Source organism: Poromitra crassiceps (genome assembly GCF_964638095.1).
Source record: "Poromitra crassiceps genome assembly, chromosome: 6".
Classification (NCBI taxonomy): Eukaryota; Metazoa; Chordata; class Actinopteri; order Beryciformes; family Melamphaidae; genus Poromitra; species Poromitra crassiceps.
The window spans coordinates 52,444,553-52,464,961 of record NC_139627.1 but is presented as its reverse complement, the minus strand read 5'-3'; the positions used below and the strand labels follow the sequence as shown (position 1 = coordinate 52,464,961).

The 20,409-nt window shown below is 45.2% G+C and overlaps 1 protein-coding gene across 1 annotated transcript; it reads left to right on the top strand.

The window, feature by feature from the left end:
• Positions 1-16,964: 16,964 nt before the first annotated feature.
• Positions 16,965-17,999, top strand: LOC310777971 (NFATC2-interacting protein-like; the record flags this gene model as incomplete). Its single annotated transcript, XM_083638302.1, has 1 exon — positions 16,965-17,999. One exon carries the CDS (start codon positions 16,965-16,967, stop codon positions 17,997-17,999), a length of 1,035 nt encoding a protein of 344 aa, XP_083494428.1.
• Positions 18,000-20,409: the final 2,410 nt, after the last annotated feature.

The window sequence follows — 20,409 nt, the reverse complement described above, 5'->3', positions numbered from 1 at the left end:
CAGTATAAATACAAACACTACTGAACCAGTAGTAGCCCTGATACAACAGTATACATGCAAACACTACTGAAGCAGTAGTAGCCCTGGTGCTACAGTATAAATACAAACACTACTGAAGCAGTAGTAGCCCTGATGCAACAGTATAAACACTACTGAACCAGTAGTAGCCCTGATGCAAGAGTATAAATACAAACACTACTGAACCAGTAGTAGCCCTGATGCAACAGTATAAATACAAACACTACTGAACCAGTAGTAGCCCTGATGTAACAGTATAAATACAAACACTACTGAACCAGTAGTAGCCCTGATGCAACAGTATAAACACTACTGAACCAGTAGTAGCCCTGATGCAACAGTATAAATACAAACACTACTGAACCAGTAGTAGCCCTGATGCAACAGTATAAACACTACTGAACCAGTAGTAGCCCTGATGCAACAGTATAAATACAAACACTACTGAACCAGTAGTAGCCCTGATGTAACAGTATAAATACAAACACTACTGAACCAGTAGTAGCCCTGATGCAACAGTATAAATACAAACACTACTGAACCAGTAGTAGCCCTGATGCAACAGTATAAATACAAACACTACTGAACCAGTAGTAGCCCTGATGCAACAGTATAAATACAAACACTACTGAACCAGTAGTAGCCCTGATGCAACAGTATAAACACTACTGAACCAGTAGTAGCCCTGATGTAACAGTATAAACACTACTGAACCAGTAGTAGCCCTGATGTAACAGTATAAACACTACTGAACCAGTAGTAGCCCTGATGTAACAGTATAAACACTACTGAACCAGTAGTAGCCCTGATGTAACAGTATAAATACAAACACTACTGAACCAGTAGTAGCCCTGATGTAACAGTATACTGAACCAGTAGTAGCCCTGATGCAACAGTATAAACACTACTGAACCAGTAGTAGCCCTGATGCAACAGTATAAATACAAACACTACTGAACCAGTAGTAGCCCTGATGTAACAGTATAAATACAAACACTACTGAACCAGTAGTAGCCCTGATGTAACAGTATAAACACTACTGAACCAGTAGTAGCCCTGATGTAACAGTATAAATACAAACACTACTGAACCAGTAGTAGCCCTGATGTAACAGTATAAATACAAACACTACTGAACCAGTAGTAGCCCTGATGTAACAGTATAAATACAAACACTACTGAACCAGTAGTAGCCCTGATGCAACAGTATAAACACAAACACTACTGAACCAGTAGTAGCCCTGATGCAACAGTATAAACACTACTGAACCAGTAGTAGCCCTGATGCAACAGTATAAATACAAACACTACTGAACCAGTAGTAGCCCTGATGCAACAGTATAAATACAAACACTACTGAACCAGTAGTAGCCCTGATGTAACAGTATAAATACAAACACTACTGAACCAGTAGTAGCCCTGATGTAACAGTATAAATACAAACACTACTGAACCAGTAGTAGCCCTGATGCAACAGTATAAATACAAACACTACTGAACCAGTAGTAGCCCTGATGCAACAGTATAAACACTACTGAACCAGTAGTAGCCCTGATGGAACAGTATAAATACAAACACTACTGAACCAGTAGTAGCCCTGATGTAACAGTATAAACACTACTGAACCAGTAGTAGCCCTGATGTAACAGTATAAACACTACTGAACCAGTAGTAGCCCTGATGCAACAGTATAAATATAAACACTACTGAACCAGTAGTAGCCCTGATGCAACAGTATAAACACTACTGAACCAGTAGTAGCCCTGATGCAACAGTATAAACACTACTGAACCAGTAGTAGCCCTGATGCAACAGTATAAACACTACTGAACCAGTAGTAGCCCTGATGCAACAGTATAAATACAAACACTACTGAACCAGTAGTAGCCCTGATGCAACAGTATAAACACTACTGAACCAGTAGTAGCCCTGATGCAACAGTATAAACACTACTGAACCAGTAGTAGCCCTGATGCAACAGTATAAATACAAACACTACTGAACCAGTAGTAGCCCTGATGCAACAGTATAAACACTACTGAACCAGTAGTAGCCCTGATGTAACAGTATACTGAACCAGTAGTAGCCCTGATGCAACAGTATAAACACTACTGAACCAGTAGTAGCCCTGATGCAACAGTATAAATACAAACACTACTGAACCAGTAGTAGCCCTGATGCAACAGTATAAATACAATACAAACACTACTGAACCAGTAGTAGCCCTGATGCAACAGTATAAATACAATACAAACACTACTGAACCAGTAGTAGCCCTGATGCAACAGTATAAATACAAACACTACTGAACCAGTAGTAGCCCTGATGTAACAGTATAAACACTACTGAACCAGTAGTAGCCCTGATGCAACAGTATAAACACTACTGAACCAGTAGTAGCCCTGATGTAACAGTATAAACACTACTGAACCAGTAGTAGCCCTGATGCAACAGTATAAATACAAAGGCAGCGATTTGATTTGACTTGACTTGCCAAGTAGCAGTCCAGTGAGTGCCACATGAATCTTCACTGCCACGTGTTGAACAGTCAGTCTTAACAGCATAAGCATATTATGAAATCAGCCCCGACTGTTCATAAAGTGCTGTTATGGTTATGGCCTCCCAACTCCCATCTCCCATCTCCCATATCCGGCTCACTTGTACAAAAATATTCACAATGTCCGTCGGCGAAAAAAGCATTTAGCAATCGGAGACGAGTATAATCTTCATCTGGAAATAATCTTAATTGCAGTCATCTTGGGCCTGGGTGATATCAATCCCACCCAGGCCGTCTCCATTCCATCAAAAGCCTCCAGAATGCTCTGGTCGTGACGCACTGGAACAGGAGATGGTAGAGTAATCCAATAAAGGCATTAGTGTACCATTAGGAGGGTGCTTCCTGCCTGTGGAGGGACACACGGGGCCTTGTTTAGCCTAATAGAGCATCCCTGTTAGCCTTTATTTATGGCAGCAAGATGTCAAACCACTTAGCCTGTCCATTAAAGGCAGCTGTCCAATGGCAGGCCTCAGAAAGGAGATCTTGTTGCCTGTCCATTAAGGCAGCTGTCCAATGGCAGGCCTCAGAAAGGAGATCTTGTTGCCTGTCCATTAAGGCAGCTGTCCAATGGCAGGCCTCAGAAAGGAGATCTTGTTGCCTGTCCATTAAAGGCAGCTGTCCAATGGCAGGCCTCAGAAAGGAGATCTTGGAGCTTGGCCTTTCTCCAATCTTCTTGTCTTTACTCCTTTTCAAAAAATCTATCACTTTGGCCTTTTGAACAGAGACATAATCATTCTCAATTTGAGAATGAGCATCTCTCTCTCTCACACCCCCCTGCACACACACACCCACACACCCCCCACACCCCCCCCCCCCCACACACACACATATGCCCCCCCCCCACACACACACACACACAAGCCCACCCCCCCCACACCCCCCCACACACACCCACACATGCCCCTCCCCCCACACACACACACACATGCCCCCCCCCCCCCACACACACACACACACACACAATTTGATTCATCCCAACCTATTAGTTGCTGCACTTGACTCATCCATGTGAGAGCAGAGAGTGAGGCTAGAGACGGAGAGCTCTCAGAAGCTATCAGAGAACTTTGCTCTTGGCTTCACTGTTTCGGTTTGGTTTTTTTGTTTCTTTAGTCGGACCCAGAAGGGCTGGCTTAGAAGAGCCTCAGGGGCTTACTGACTGACTGACTGACTGACTGACTCCCCATTGTTGAAACACACATGTGTGAGTGTTGAGCAGCAGCAGGCAGCTGAATGAAGCCTGTGACACAGGTGAGGGGTGGGTATGGTGGCTAGGGGGTAGGGGTGTCACGATACACTCAGTTCACGATACGATACACGATATTGGGTTCACAATATTTTTTTGCGATCGATTTGTAAGTTGAGCGGGCATCCTCCACGCTAATTTGAGTAATTTCACCATTCTCATCCTCCGTGTCTGTAACGTCCCTCGTCTGTTCAAACAAAGCAATGAAAAGGAGAGCGAGCATGTAATCAGATGCAGATCAGTGCCACCATGTTCAGCTTATTTTTCTCGCGATATGAGATTTCATCTCAACGATACATATTGTCATGTTTTGATATCGCGATATATTGTGACATCCCTAGGGGGTGGTGGTGTTTGGGGGGGGGGGGTGCTAGAGAGCTGGGATTCAAGGGGTGGGTAGGGTTAGTGACTACTAGGGGTATATGGGTGCTGTTTGGGGGGGCGAAGGGGGGGGGGGGGGTCATAGGGATAGGAAGGTGATGAACTTGCACAACAGTGGACAGCAGTCTGGGTCCGGCTTAACTAGGCTTGCCTGGTCTTGTTTTTTTAACCTTGACAAAACACTCTTGTGTGCAGACTTCTGCCACAACTCATGCAGACTGATCAAAAATGCTCATATAGAGCTTAAAGGTCCCAATTCGTGCAGCTGTAACCTCTTAAAAACGTGTGTCTCTGGTCCATAAAACATGATTCTGGATTAATTTGTCGAAAATATAGCAACCCCGTTCGTTCTGACGGAGTTCTCACTTCCTCATCTCGTCGCTTCCCAAGAATGGTCTGTTTCTATAATATATTCAGAACTAACAGTTCCCATTGGCCGCTGAGGGAGAGCCCGCCCCAGGCTCCCAGCGGCCAATCAGATTAGCGTCCGTGGACCAGCACGCTAGATTGTGTCCACAACTAACGTTAGCAACGAGCTATCGCTAACTTAACGGATGCTACGCTAAAGAGGACATCTCAAAATGCCTAGACTTACCGAATGCACCTCCGCAGTTGCTGGATCACGTACAGTTGGCGTCGCTCCAGCTAGAAGTGTTAATTTTGTGGCTAAACCTTGATTGTACTGCCCCAGATTGTTGAAACATTCTGGGCTGAAATGGTTAGCACAGACCAACAGGTCATGATGAATCTCGCGCTGAAACAGCTTGCTATGGCAAACAATAGACAAAATGGCACAGGTAGGTTGTGTGAGAGAGACCGCGCGCAGCATGCTTAAAGTGTAACTAACCTCCAAAACACTTTTTTTCAGCTTTTAACCAATATGCTATATGACTTTGGGGGTGATGTGTGAAGAATTCTGGTCAGAATTTCCACATTTGACACCAAACTGTTGCCATTTTACCATTTGTATCATTTTTCAGCAGCATAACTGGCATAAGCGCCCTCTACGGGTCGAACACTGCTTTTTTTTTTTCTCTCAAATGAATGGGAGATTTGGTACAACCTGACGTCAGGTTGTCCCCAAAGACTATGGGATTTCAAGATAATTACTCCCCTACCCCCTCTGTACCCTTTCGGCTCCTCAGAACTCCAAGCCTATTCTTATTGAAGTTTGCTCTTAAAATACTGAACCAAACGTTGTCAAAGTTGGCACATGTCTTAATTATAGTTAGTTTCCCGCTGAATGTGTCACTACTTTTATTAATATCTTACCTGAATAAGCTCGAATGATGATGTTTATATTATCAGTCCGAGTTGGAAGCACTGTCTCAAGCCCAGGCAGGTGGGAGCGGGCAGGAGAGAGTCGTACTGTAACCTCATGGACGAGCCTCAAGCTCCGGGGGCGCGCGGCCGCGCGCAGCAGCAGCTGGGCTCTCTGTGCTCTGAGAGCAGCAGAGAGCAGTCTGATATTTCCGCAAACAAATAGCGTCGCAGTTTAGCGCACATGTAAAATATAACGCTATACTACGACGTGACAACGTGACAAAGCTGGTCTAAACACATCGGCTGCTGTAATATCGTCACTGTGTACAAGCAACGGGGGGGGGGGGGGGTTGACTCGCTGTGTGTGTGTTTTGCTGTCTGGAGCACTTTCTCCAGTGCTCTCTGTGCACAGTCTGACATTTCATTGGAAGCACTTTCTCTCGGCCAGTCAAACGGGAGAGTCTGCTCTGCTCGCTCATGCACCCGCGGGGCGCGCGCACACTGCACACAGCAGCAGTGAGAGGCGGGGGCTTTCAGTCAGCAGAGCAGAGCAACTGGCTCTGTCTGTGTGTGTGTGCTCCGAGGAGGAGAAGAGCTCTGTCCTGCTCTGCGCCCTATGAGGAAAAATCATAGGTGCTGTAAATTTCAACAAGAATCACGAAAACTACCAAAACGCAAATTAAAAACGGATTTCATTGCGCGGTTTATCTCTAGTTAGACGAGGGAATTACGTGGAGAAATCTCGCATTGTGTTACCCCAGAGCGAGAGGTTTGTCCTATTGTGGGTGGTGTGCTGCTGTTAACGAGCCCATGTCACTTTGCTCCCGTAACGTAGTTTGAGTAGTTTCCATAGAGTTACATGCAGAAAAATAATTAAATTTCTAGTTCGCCACTGAATTACCAAATTGATATAACTTTCAACCATTTTGAGCAAAGCTCTTTCCAAACAGGCCACCAGCGTTGGCTAGTTGCTGATATTTATACAGATATGGCCCCTCTCAAATAAATTATTTTTGAGGCAGTAGGCAAACTGTAATGGCGTCGATTTCCGAAAAAGAATCTCGACTTCAACACAGCCAAAGAGTCCAGTATAGACAAGAGCATATGTCATTTCTTGGTTTTTTCCATAGGTATTTTCAAATCACTGTTCTAATACATATCTAGGGGGTTAGTCCCCCTTTAAGGAGCCGCGTGACGTAACACGAAACCGTCTGGGAGAACAGAGTGTAAGGGGGCGTGGCTTGAAGGAGACTGCAGGGGGAAGCTGGATAGGGAGAAATCCAACTCTGACAGTTCTGAGGTTGTGAGCACTCATTACAGGGAGGGATGACAGCAGCATATATGCATTTAGAAGTAAAAACAGCTTTTGCACGGAATGGGACCTTTAAGTTTAAATTTGAGGAAATGGAAAAATCAGTCCCCCACCTATTCACCTCATGTTCCAACGCAGCGGTCAGCCAATTACTTCCTGTTGTGTTTACACTTCCTGTGACAGTACAGCACTTATATTGTGTTCATTGTGGCCACAATGCGGTGGGGAATTAAGGTGTGTGCAGAGTGCAGACGCCTAAGAGCCAGGGTCAGACTAGGTTTGAAACAGACGGCATTTTGAAAAGGAAGTCAACACAACTGGGTCAAGTGGGCGGGGCTACATAAGGTGAATAGGCCAATGCTCAACGCCCATGAGAAGTCTCAGATTGACTGGTCAAGCCGTTGGGGAGATAAAATGGATGCAGACAGACGGACAGACAGTTTTCCTCATTTTAGAGTAGGACTTCTATATCATCATCATGCATGTCTCATGTCTAACTAACAAAATCTGTCTGCGTGGAATGACAGGAAGATGCTATTCAAGGGCAGTCAAGAGATTTGGCAGAACACAAGATACAAGATTATTCCAATTTAATCTCAAACCTAGTTGATGCGACCATCTGAGACAAGTGTGTGTCATCTTTGGAAAGTGATTTAAGGTTTTTCAAATAAGAAAACCATGTGGCTTGACTGGGAATCAAACCCTAGTCCTCGCATTGAAAGGCAAGTACCTTAAGCCACAAGGCCAAACCACAAATTGAGCTGAACGTGTTGAACCCCTAACCCTAACCTTAAGCAAATTGTTTGTGCGGACAGATCATCCTTCAGATTGAATCGGCATTTTGTCTGAGAACAGTGGTGAAAATAAGCCGTGGCCTAAACCAGACTGACCCCCGGAGAGTATCCCCGGCCCGAACCAGACGCGCGCTCCTCCTCCAATCGATCAAAACAAGAAAACGGAGGAAATTGCGTTTCTTTTTTTAGTCACAGTAATGACTCAGCAAAAAAAAAAAGGAACAAGTCTTTTGGAACATTGCATATGGAGATGGCATGTTTTGAATGATGAGCGTATAGCGAGCGGGGAGAGGAAACGTGTGGATGATGTGGGCCCCTGGAACGCTCAAAGAGTTGCAGCAGGATCCAGTGCTCCATCAATATCACATTTTAAATTGGAAAAACGTTTGTGTGTCACAAGGGGCCGAAACGACGGGGCCACTTGATGAATGGGGCCCGCCTTGGTGATTGATGTGGTCAAGGTGGGGGGGGGGGGGGGGGGGGGAGCGGGCGGTCAGGGGGAAAGTTATGCCACAGTGTCAATATCAGCTTGTTCGCCTTGCATACTGATTCCAGATAAGCCTAGGGAGTGAGCACCCTTGACGGGTTAGATCTTTTGTAGGTTAGAGTGACGTGAGGCGCTGACTCTTACCGTGACCCTGCTTCTGTAGGTTAGCGCAGTGTTTCTCAACCTTTTTGAGCGGCGACCCCCAAAACAGTTTCGGCTGGGCTTTCGCGACCCCCCCCCCCCCCCCCCCCCACTCCCGCCGCTACCCAACCCAACAACCCAGCGCACGCATTCACACACTGATTTCACTCACTCACTGAAATAGTTTTTTACAGTTTATATGTAAGGGATAATGTATTGTGAGCCGGTGATTACTGGCGAAATAATGACCGACAGGTGAATGATTGAGCCCGACGCGCAGCGGAGGGCTTAATCGTTCACCTGAAGGTCATTATTTCCAGTAATCACCGGCTCACTATACATTATCCCGCTTAGAACACGGCCTACAACTAAATCATTCAATAATCTGACAAAAATAATTATTCAAATAGATTTTTTAATAGCGTTTTCAACGACAAAGCGGTTTCATTCGTAATTGGCACACAAGACACCACAGCTGCAACTGGTTGGCCTAATTAGTAGTGTTTGCTGACAAAAGGCTCTTATCAACTGATTAATCCAGGTGTGGCAGAGCAGCGGTCGGTTGTCGAGAAATAATGACCGGTGAATATGGTTGATTGACCAATCAGAATCGAGTATTCAAGAGAGCCGTGTTCTAAAGCTTTATAATACATTCAATCATTGGTATGGGAGATTTAATCATCACGGGAGGAATCCCCCCCCCCCCCTCTCTTTTGACTGTGGCCCCGCAAAATAATCTCCCGACCCCCTGGGGGGGTCCGGACCCCCACGTTGAGGACCGCTGGGTTAGTAGTGTGACGTGACGTTGATGGTGCGCTGACTCTTACCGTGACCCTGAAGGCAGCAGAAGAGGAGGAAAAGGGTCTTCCCACCTCTGCTCCATTCAGCCCGTCATCCTGGCGATGTAGTGGCGTCGTCGTCGTCTCTGAGCGCAAAAACAGCTCTGCCTCTGTTTCTCTCACATCAACCGTGCATCGTATTCTGCACACATAAAAACACATTATGAACACCCATTGGAACAAATGGATTCTCCTTTGCTTTTCGCAGGAACTTGGACTCATTCTCTTCATAATCAGACATTGACTTTTTAAAGACTATGCTTTTTTAAATTGCTTTAGAATAATTCAAATGATCCGGTGTGGTTTTACAAGCCTTGTGTGCCTCAGTGATGATGTCAAAATGTCCAATGAACTGATGATGCCACTTATGCATAGACATTGTGACAGCATCAGTGATGTCATAAATCACTGATGATGTCACAATGTCAACCATGTGATTCCTTGTTTGTTCTGCTCTCTCTCTCCTCTCGCCTCCTCCCTCCCCTTCTCTCACACCCCTCTCTTCCCCCTATCTCCCCCTCCACTATCTCGCTCCCCTCTCTTTTCCCTCTCTCCCCCCCTTACATTCCCTCCTCTCTCGGTGTAATTGGTGTGACATCATCGTTTTGTGCAGACATAGAACTGTTCAGTGACCCGGCCACTTTCTTTTGGCCACCTGGCCACTTTTGTTTTTTTCCTTTAATTTTTCTTGATGACATACGAACAGACCATCTGATAGACGCCTCTGCCCCAAGTGGCCACGCCATAAAAACAAGCCGCAGAGTCTGATAACAACGGCATGGCTTCCTTCGAGTGGCCACTAGGGGCCAATGACATTCATCACTGATGACATCACAATTGCTCGAGTGACATCACTGATGACATCATCCCTGATGACATCATCACAGATTACATCACAATTGGTCTGTGCCAGAGCCGTATATAGAAGAGTCGCGACTTCCTCCATCCACTCCAACGGACCAGTTTTCTACTCTCAAGCGTTCCCAGAAGGGTCTGGATTACGCAGCGTTGTCAAGTTGCCGCAAAAATGGACAGTTTGTGATGTACTTTGAAAGGGTCAGACGTTTAAAGAATCACATTATATATTATCAGCTTTATTTTAGCATTTAAACTTATATTAGCGCGAGCCCCCCTTCCTGGCTATTCATTGGTTACTGAGTGACGGCATTTTGGACCTCCACTGATGCCACTCTCTTACTCGATTGCTCTGGTCTGTCTGTGCAAGTGATTTATGACAGCCTCTGATGATGTCACTGATGATGTCACAGACATTGTGACATCATCGGTGATGTCATAAATCACAGATGATGTCACTATTTAATCACTGATGTCGCAGTGTTAAAAACGTTTCAAAAACATGTGTGACAGCAGTGACAGTGACCTGGAGGTTGTCACGCCTCCGAAGCCTCTGCCCAAACGGCGCCGCGTCATCGACAAGGCCAACATCACCCCGGTGCCCGTCTACTCCAACAAGGTGAAGGGTATGCAGATGATCTACTCCAACAAGGTGAAGGGTCTGCAGATGACGTTAGTAGTAGTAGTGTGACGTGACGTTGATGGCGCGCTGACTCTTACCGTGACCCTGAAGGCAGCAGAAGAGGAGGAAAAGGGTCTTCCCACCTCTGCTCCATTCAGCCCGTCATCCTGGCGATGTAGTGGCGTCGTCGTCGTCGTCTCTGAGCGCAAAAACCGCTCTGCCTCTGTTTCTCTCACATCAACCGTGCATCGTATTCTGCACACATAAAAACACATTTATATGAACACAGGCACACAGTGTGTACACACACACACACGCACACGCACACACACACGCACGCACACGCACACACACACACGCACACGCACGCACGCACACGCACACACACGCACACGCACACACGCACACACACACATAATAATAACAATAATAAATGGCCTTTCTAATTAGCATTCGTTATGGCCATTCGACAGTCTCAACAGTGACTGCGTTCCCAGGAGAGCAGCAGAGCAGTGCATTGTGGGAAGGCGGCTTCACCATGGGGAAGGAGAGGTGTAAATCAGGCACCTGAAACACGATGCCTGTGTGATTATTATGACTGTGGGACCGGCTGCTCACTATAGCAGATAATGATGCCTCGTTCAGAGCTGACAATGCTACTCGCATCGAATCTCAACACAATGGAAGGTAGCCAATCTCTTTGCACTTTATCATTATGTGCATCCGTGTATCCTGGTGTACTGTACTGTAAGTGGTCAGTATGGACGTCTTTTTTTTTTTAATGATTATTATTTGTGCTTTTCTTGTGTGTGTAATGAGATAGCCTGTATCATTACAACTAGAGGTGTCATGATAATCGCAATATCATGTTAATAACACACATATGATAATATTGTGGAGATAATCCAGTACCTCATAAAGGCCCCCTGCAATCGGTTTTCTTGTCTGTATAACCGTTAACCTGTATAACCATTAACCTGTATAACCGTTGTCTAACCGTTAACCTAACCGTTAAAGTATAACCGTTGTCTAACCGTTTACCTGTATAACCTGTATAACTGTATAACTGTTGGATGTTCTCTGAAAACCTTCTAATTTGTACATCATCTGTCTGATTTGCGCCAAAGAACTTACATTGATAAGAACCGAAGGCTAATAGCTTGTTCCACTGCAACATTGTAGACGGCACGGTGGCTCAGTGGTTAGCGCTGTTGCCTCACAGCAAGAAGGTCCCGCGTTCGAATCCCGGTCGGTCCCAGGTCCTTTCTGTGTGGAGTTTGCATGTTCTCCCGGTGTTTGTGTGGGTTTCCTCCCACCATCAAAGACATGTACGTTAGAGAAGGGGCATATAATGTGCTGTTACTGTCATGTAAATATATCTATTACTGTCAGGTCATCACAGCAAAGTGGAATTTTGATGTCATCATCATTCACTTCCTATAGTGGAGCTGGATTCAGCGTTGAGAGTCTGTCTGACTCATTCATCATTGGACAATACAATGTCAATATTACCGATCTATCCAATCAACAACCAATTTGGTTGAATAAATTAATTGATTGGTAGTGATTGGTGAGGGCGGTTTAGGCTTCACTGTTCCCTGTGAATTGCATGTGTTTTTCAACGAATCCAGATTTGCCTGAGATAAATTACCAAGGAACTGAACAGCCCAAGAGGGGAATGTTATTGTAGTGTACCCCTGTGGGCACGACAGACAGACCCACTGGCACAGACTCTGTCTGCATGCCGCACCATCAGTGCCCTACAGGTGTCACTGTCGAAGCATTTAAGAAAAAACATATTTGATTGATATTTTATAAAAAAGAAAATATATTATTATATAAAATCCCCCATCTCTTCTAAAAAATAAGGGAGGACCATCCTCCCTTGTATTACATTTAGAACCTCCACTGAATACATACATGTACAAACAGACATACATACATACTGTACATATACAGTACAGACAGACATACATAATTATTGGATAGATAGAATAGTGCAATACCCGTAGTGCAGTGCCCGTTCCCCTCTTTCCCCTTCTCCCCATTTTTTATTTTTTCCCCCTCCCATTCTGTACTCTGTCACCCCACCCTAAGCGCACTCCCCAAGTTTGAAGTCAATCTGATGAATGGTTCTCGAGATACCCGAAGCACAGACAGACACAGACACACACACAGACAACAAGCTGGGTTTCCATCCAAATGCATCGCAACTTTTAATCGATTTTTCAGAAAGTCGGCAAAAGAAAAATGCGAAATAATGCACGTTTCCATCCACTGCTATTTTGCGAATTATAGAGCTGTCAATCACCTAGTGGCTGTCTGAGCTGCTGATCAGCTGCTAGACCCGATATACAGCTCTATTAACACATTGAGTGCCAGCCGTTTTTTCAATGCTGTAGGTAAGTTGTGCCAGGTTTTTTTTTGAGGATTCTGGCTCATTTTACAAGAGCCGAGGATTCTTTTCTGTTAAGACTTCGTGAACACCAATCATCTAAAAAGAACTAATAGAATGTGTGCTTTCTCTGTCTAAAAGAGTTCGTTTGTAGAGTTAGTAGTTATGTAGATATTAGCCGTTGAGTACAGCATGGTTTCAGAGATTTTCAGAGAGTTTTGAGATAAATGGATTTTTAGAACCACCTCACGTGCCTGTGATTATGGGTGCCCTTGGGCAAGTCTGTATACTGTATTGTGTGTGTGTGTGTGTGTGTGTGTGTGTGTGTGTGTGTGTGTGTGTGTGTGTGTGTGTGTGTGTGTGTCTCCAAACTCCTCCCTCCGTCTGTGCTGCTGCTGCTGGCTCCTGCTGGCGCTCTCGGGCAGTCTGGATTACTGTAAAACGGGCTCGTTCGTTTCTTGAGGTGTCGGCTGAGAGCTTTGAAGAAGCTTTTGCGATTCTGGTCTTATTTATGCGCAAAGGTACTCGAGTGTGTGTGTGTGCGCGCGCGCGTGTGTGTGTGTGTGTGTGTGTGTGTGTGTGTGTGTGTGTGTGTGAAATCGAAAGAGTTTTCGCCCAGCTATTTCCTTGAAAATTAGAATGGCTTTCTCCCGCAGGCCCGTGGCTGTTTTTTGCTCGGCTTTCTCTCTGTCTGGAGAGAACTGTCGCCACTTAGTGGTCAGTAAAATAGATTATACACATTCTCTTCCTCCAATATTGGTATAGAAGACGTAAAAGGGGTTGATTGATGTCCCACCGTCAAAAAAAAAAAATGTTTATGTAAGACGAGATATCTCGTCTTTGGCACTCAACGGTTGGATTATGTAAGACGAGATATCTCGTCCTTGGCACTCAACGTGTTAAACACATCTAACATTATTCATTTAAAATTTCTTGATGATCTACAAGTAGACAAAGGTACCATAACGCCATTTCTGGATTACCAGGTGCGACTCGGCAAGCATAACGTTATAATCCACGGAGCAGATAGTAAGTGAATACAATTTCATTCAATTCTAGGGTTAGGGTTAGTGAGTGAGTAAAGTTAATATCCCAGTCTTCTTCTGTATTGTGCTGCGTATTTACCATTATTTACCGTGTGTAGCCCTATTGCGTGTAGGCTACACGGCATGTCATGTTTTGCAGTGATCAAGGCAAAGTGCCTGGTTTTTGAATGCCGAGACAACAGAATATCGCTTAACTCATTGAGTGCCAATGACGACTTTAGTCGTCAATTGCTTTAGTAACGTTGAGTGCCAAAGACGACTAAAGTCGTCAATTGCGTTTTTTGACGGTGGGACGTGCATCAAAGCCAGATCCATCTCCTGTGAAAGTATGGTGGCTGTTGAATGTGTAAAAGCTATTTTAGGGACCCATTAGGTGGCGACAGTGCTCTCCAGATTAGAGAAAGGCCAGGAGAAAAGAGAGAAGAAGTAATGGGGAAACGGAAATCGCATCGATATGCATGAAGCATAACGTTAGCTGTGCCTGTGAACAGCAGTCAATCTGCTGCCACAGCCCCTCCGTCTCCGCTGCAATAGCCCCTCCATATGATTTAGTTGGCGACACCAGCGTCTTTCTGAAAAGTTACATTATTCTCAGCTGGGAGCCGGCGGCACGATGTGAAAAAGCGGGGGGATGCAGCGTGCAGTGCAGAGTCAGAGCAAACGCAGAGCGAGAGCAAACGCAGCAGCCCAGAGACACTCCCAAGGAGGAGGAGGAGGGGGGTGGGGCACGCAGGGCAGCAGAAAGCCCAGAAAGCCCAGAATCGGACGCAGCTTCACAGCTCACAACCGAAACCCCAGAAGCGAGCGAGCCCGATCCACACTGCCCCAACGAGCGGCCGCCATCCAGGCAGCAGACTCGCCTGACACAAGCAGCACTCAGAGCGAGCAGCAACATCATGACACACCCACGGAGGAGGAGTTTGCAGTAGAGGGGGGGTGGGGGTGCTGTTATATTGAAGGAAATTACTGTTCAGATGTTTCAGGTCAGAAAATATTAGTTTCAGAGTCAGTGATTTGCTTGAAATGCTATATTTCACAAAGGGCTCAATATCTCAGCTTCTAGATGGAAACGCCAATTTTTTCTGTTTTTGACCTATCTTCTCCGGCTGATAAGTAAAGAACGGAAAATGATATCAATAAACTTTTTTTTGCTGCTGATACAATAGTCTCATCGTTCTTTGTGCGTGTTCCGTGTTTACATAGTAATATCACACAATATTCTGTGGGCCTCGAGAAATCACTGAAAACGCTCTGAAACTCTGGCACTGGGAGCGTCCGTTCTCCAAAAGTGGCTGGCACTCAATGAGTTAATCTGTTTCCACTGCACGTATCGCATTTTCCTTTTATCGATACACCCGACTTTTCCACCTCCCTCAAGCGTGAAAACTTTTTTGCAAAATTTGGAGGCTTTTGCGAATTAGGCAGCGTTCCCACGCAAATTGAAATTTCACATAGAACCAGGTGGATGGAAACCCGACTATTGACAGACAGTCCTGGAATTATAGTACAGATGTAGATAATATACTTTAGATAGATAATCTCGATAGACAGATAGATAGATCAACAATAGTGGAGGGTCATGTTTATGGCATCATCTACATACAGTACCTGTTGGCTCTGGGTAAAGGAGTGGGTCCAAGATGGATTTTATGTAGGACAGGCGCTCAAAGGGCTTCATGACCACAGAGGTCACGGTGAAGTGACAAAGTGTTGTAGTGTTTTAATGCCGCGGGCCTAGACTTTTTGGGGGCGGGGATAATAGTTGAGGACTTGAAGCAGCCTGGCATGTGGCATGTCTCTCAACGAGATGTTGAAGATGTCAGTGCACATTGGAGCCAGCTGATCAGCACAGCCGTCCACATCGAGAAGATCTCCCATAGAGGTGAATATTGTTCATTTGTGATCCAGTTCCTTCTGGGCTTTTCTGGCCTTCACAATGAAATCTCAGTACATTGAATAGATGACACCCACAGTAATGGCTCCCACCACAAAGCCCTGTGCGGCTGCACGCATGTGGATCAGGTGTACAGACATCTTTGTATGTCCGCGACTTTTCATTTTCATTAGTCTGTAGCCCACGATGGCAAGGGATCCAGCCATTCCCATTGGAACAAATGGATTCTCCTTTGCTTTTCGCAGGAACTTGGACTCATTCTCTTCATAATCAGACATTGACTTTTTAAAGACTATAATGCATTTTGGACCTCCACTGATGCCACTCTCTTACTCGATTGCTCTGGTCTGTCTGTGCACGTGATTTATGACAGCCTATGATGATGTCACAGACATTGTGACATCATCGGTGATGTCATAAATCACAGATGATGTCACTATTTAATCACTGATGTCGCCACTTTTGTTTTTTTCCTTTAATTTTTCTTGATGACATACGAACAGACCATCTGATAGACGCCTCTGCCCCAAGTGGCCACGCCATAAAAACAAGCCGCAGAGTCTGATAACAACAGCATGGCTTCCTTCGAGTGGCCGATGACCTTCATCACTGATGACATCACAATTGCTCGAGTGACATCACTGATGACATCATCCCTGATGACATCATCACAGATTACATCACAATTGGTCTGTGTATAGAAGTCGCGACTTCCTCCATCCACTCCAACGGACCAGTTTTCTACTCTCAAGAGTTCCCAGAAGTAACGCTCTGGATTAAGCAGCGTTGTCAAGTTGCCGCAAAAATGGACAGTTTGTGATGTACTTTGAAAGGGTCAGACGTTTAAAGAATCACATTGTATATTATCAGCTTTATTTTAGCATTTAAACTTAGTGCGAGCCCCCCTTCCTGGCTATTCATTGGCTACTGAGTGACGGCATGTTGGACCTCCACTGATGCCACTCTCTTACTCGATTGCTCTGGTCTGTCTGTGCAAGTGATTTATGACAGCCTCTGATGATGTCACAGACATTGTGACATCATCGGTGACGTCATAAATCACAGATGATGTCACTATTTAATCACTGATGTCGCAGTGTTAAAAACGTTTCAAAAACATGTGTGACAGCAGTGACAGTGACCTGGAGGTTGTCACGCCTCCGAAGCCTCTGCCCAAACGGCGCCGCGTCATCGACAAGGCCAACATCACCCCGGTGCCCGTCTACTCCAACAAGGTGAAGGGTATGCAGATGATCTACTCCAACAAGGTGAAGGGTCTGCAGATGACGCCGCCGCCCGCTAAGCGCGCTGACACTCACAAGACGGGCAGCGACAGCGACGAAGCCAATCTGTGGTCTCTCTCTCCTGCAAAGAAAGCCGTCAGCCTCAGCGACTATGAAGAGGAGGAGGAGGAGGAAGCAGAAACTGTGCAGAAGAGCCAAGCACCGGAATGCATTCGCACCCCCTCTCCTCCACCTCCATGGACTCCAGACGCCAAAGTGTCCCACAGGGTCAGCCAGAAGTTGCATGAGGTCAACACGCAGCTGCGGGCAGTGAACACCCTCTTCCTCTCTCCGCCGTCTGCGGACAAGGGCAACGACGACGATGATGACGATGACATCATCGTCTTGACCCCTGGCGCTGAGGGAAGCCCGCTGGCAATCCGGGAAATCCCTCTGAAGGTCCGCTGCCTAACTGAGGTGCACAAGATCCCGGTGCTGTCGTCGGCACCGTTGAGCAAGGTCGTGGACCAACTGTCCCTCAAGATCCAGGTCCCACCCTCTCACATCCTCCTGCTGAGGAACGAGACGGAGCTCCCTACTCACCTAACCATCAACGAGCTGGGCCTCGGCATCGCCGACATCATAGACTGTTGTGTCGTGGCAGCAGACGATAAACAGAGAGCCGTGGAACACGGCCGCGACATTATCACCGTGCGACTACAGGGCAAAGAGAAAGCTTTGAACAAGGAATACTCGCTGCACAGGGAGGCGCCGCTGGGCTCTATCCTTTCGCAGTACCTGTCCAGTGTGTCCGGAGGCGTGGCCATGCACAAGGTGCGTTTTTTTTTCGACGGGTCCAAGATCACACACAGCCAGACGCCTGATGACCTGGACATGGAGGACGGTGACATCATCGAGGTTTGGACTTGAGCGCTCCTCGCTTTACAGAAACCAGGGCTGAGATGCTTTCATTTTTCAAAACTGTGCTGTAACATCAATTCAAACATAACATGCCTGCATATAAACATTATACAAACTAGGGATGGGCATTTTGAATCCATTTCCATAATCGGAATTCGGGAAAATTAACGATCAATTATCGATAGCGTAATAATAATAATAATAATATATGAATTATATATATATATATATATATATATATATATATATATATATATATATATATATATTCAGACATGAAGCGGTCTAATTGACGATTGAAAAGTATCAATTAACGTTAGTCTTTACTGTCCACATGGCAGTTCTGAGAAATTGTCTCACAACAAGAGACGGATTGTTTGTAAAAAAAAAAACCTCTCGTAACTCTCGTAACGGGACAAGCCCCGTCTTTTATTGTCACACGAACACCACAACACATGCATGCGGCCACAACACACTCATGCTGACGGTGGCCGGTGAAAAGTGTCCTCTGCATTTAACCCATCCAGGCATATCCTTTCCTCCGGGGGGCAGGCCAGGAGCAGTGGTCGCTTTCTCGTACAGCGCCCGGGGACCAACTTCGGATGTTGTCGTCACTGGTCGGATGACAATGACGATCTGATCTTCTGCATGTTTTTAGTGGGGGGGTTATATACGGAGGAACCCCCTGGGGGAGCACGGGGAGAACATGCAAACTCCACACAACCAGAAAGGCCCTTATGACGAGACACCCCACCTGGGCAGTAGGCACTGAAGATATGGGGGGGATCACAACCACAGCGCCCACAGTGTCCCAGGCGAGAATCGAACTCAGGACCTTCTGACTGTGAGGCGACAGCTCTACCACTGAGCCACCGTGCCCCTAACTGTATTGTAGACTGCATTGACAACTGACTGCTGCGTGCGGACTCGTCTTTATAATGTTGTGGAGCCCTGCAAGACACAGAGCACAGCCCTCGCGTGTGTGAAGAGAGGGAGAAGGGGTGAGACAGAAGCAAACTATTTTTGCAGATCTCAAAAGCAGGTAAACCACTGTGGGATTAGTGAGACTATTGCTAAAAGGAGAAGATACTGTAGTGATATGGAAGCCCATAGCTGACTCAATTCAAATGATAATTTAAACTTGAAAATGGTAATGTAATTCCTCAATAACATTATCATTTTCAACACATGTGTGTGTTATTTCAGTAAAAATTTAAATTAAAATGGAATAATCCAATTTTCATTTTCATTTTCATATACTTGTAAGGGCTTTTTATGACTATATAAGAATTAAAATGACAAGCTGTTTGACATTTAATTTTCAAAGTCCATAGCCCGCTCTACAATGGACTATATTAAAATGGTAATTTAAATTTGGTAATGAAAATGCAATCCGAAAAATGCAGCCTAATTTTTCATCTCTGCAAGCATTATTTAAGTCACAATTCAAATTAAAATGCATTTTTGTAGAAAATGTCAAATGATAATTTAAATGGTATTTGACATTTCATTTTAATTTAGTCATACTGCTTTTCAATGGACTATATCAAACTTGTAATTTAAATGTGGAAATGTAAATGCAATCCAAAATATCCAACCTAATTTTCCATCCCTGCAAGCATTATTTAAGTCACAATTCAAATGAAAATGCATTTGTATTTGACATTACATGTTTGACATTCGACATTACATTATCAAAGACTGAACATGCTTTGCAATGTACTCTATTCAAATGAAAAACAGCAAAACAGCGCCTCCCGTGTATTGCAGGTTCACTTCGTGCGCTATCACTGACAAAACTCAATTGGAAATGGCAATCTGTCAGGCCGCTCGTCAAGGCGGGTCTTTACTTAGGAGGATGTCACTCATTGGCTACTTTCAGGCTGCCCCAGTTGACCGCGGAAGTAAACAGACCCAGAGGTTTGTAGTTACAAAATCAGATGCTTATAACTCCTAGGAAAATGGCTTAAACTGCATGAAACTTTGTGCGTGAAGACATCTCCCGACATATATACTTCGGTTTAAAATTGGTGCAATTTGGAGCCCAAAAAAATCTAGGGTGAGGTTACTGGGTGGGCAATAACATTTTTTGGGGGGGCAATGAAAATAGCCATACCAAAAAAAAACTTGCCAAAAATGTGCCTAACTTTGGAACATTATTGCCGACAAGCTAGTAAGCCATACAGTAGCTGGTACCAGGTCCGTTTTTAGCCTGTTACATCTTTGGCGGTAGGTTGCCCAAAGGTTCTCGGTTTGGGGATGGGGATTAAGTTGCATTATATTCTAACACTAAACTGTTCCACTAGGTGTCCACATTGTGCTGTGGGTAACCTAAGTATGAACTTTCATTCAGGGGACAGGCCAATGTTTACAAAACTATTATTAAAACTATTTGCAAACTAACTATGTACATACAAAC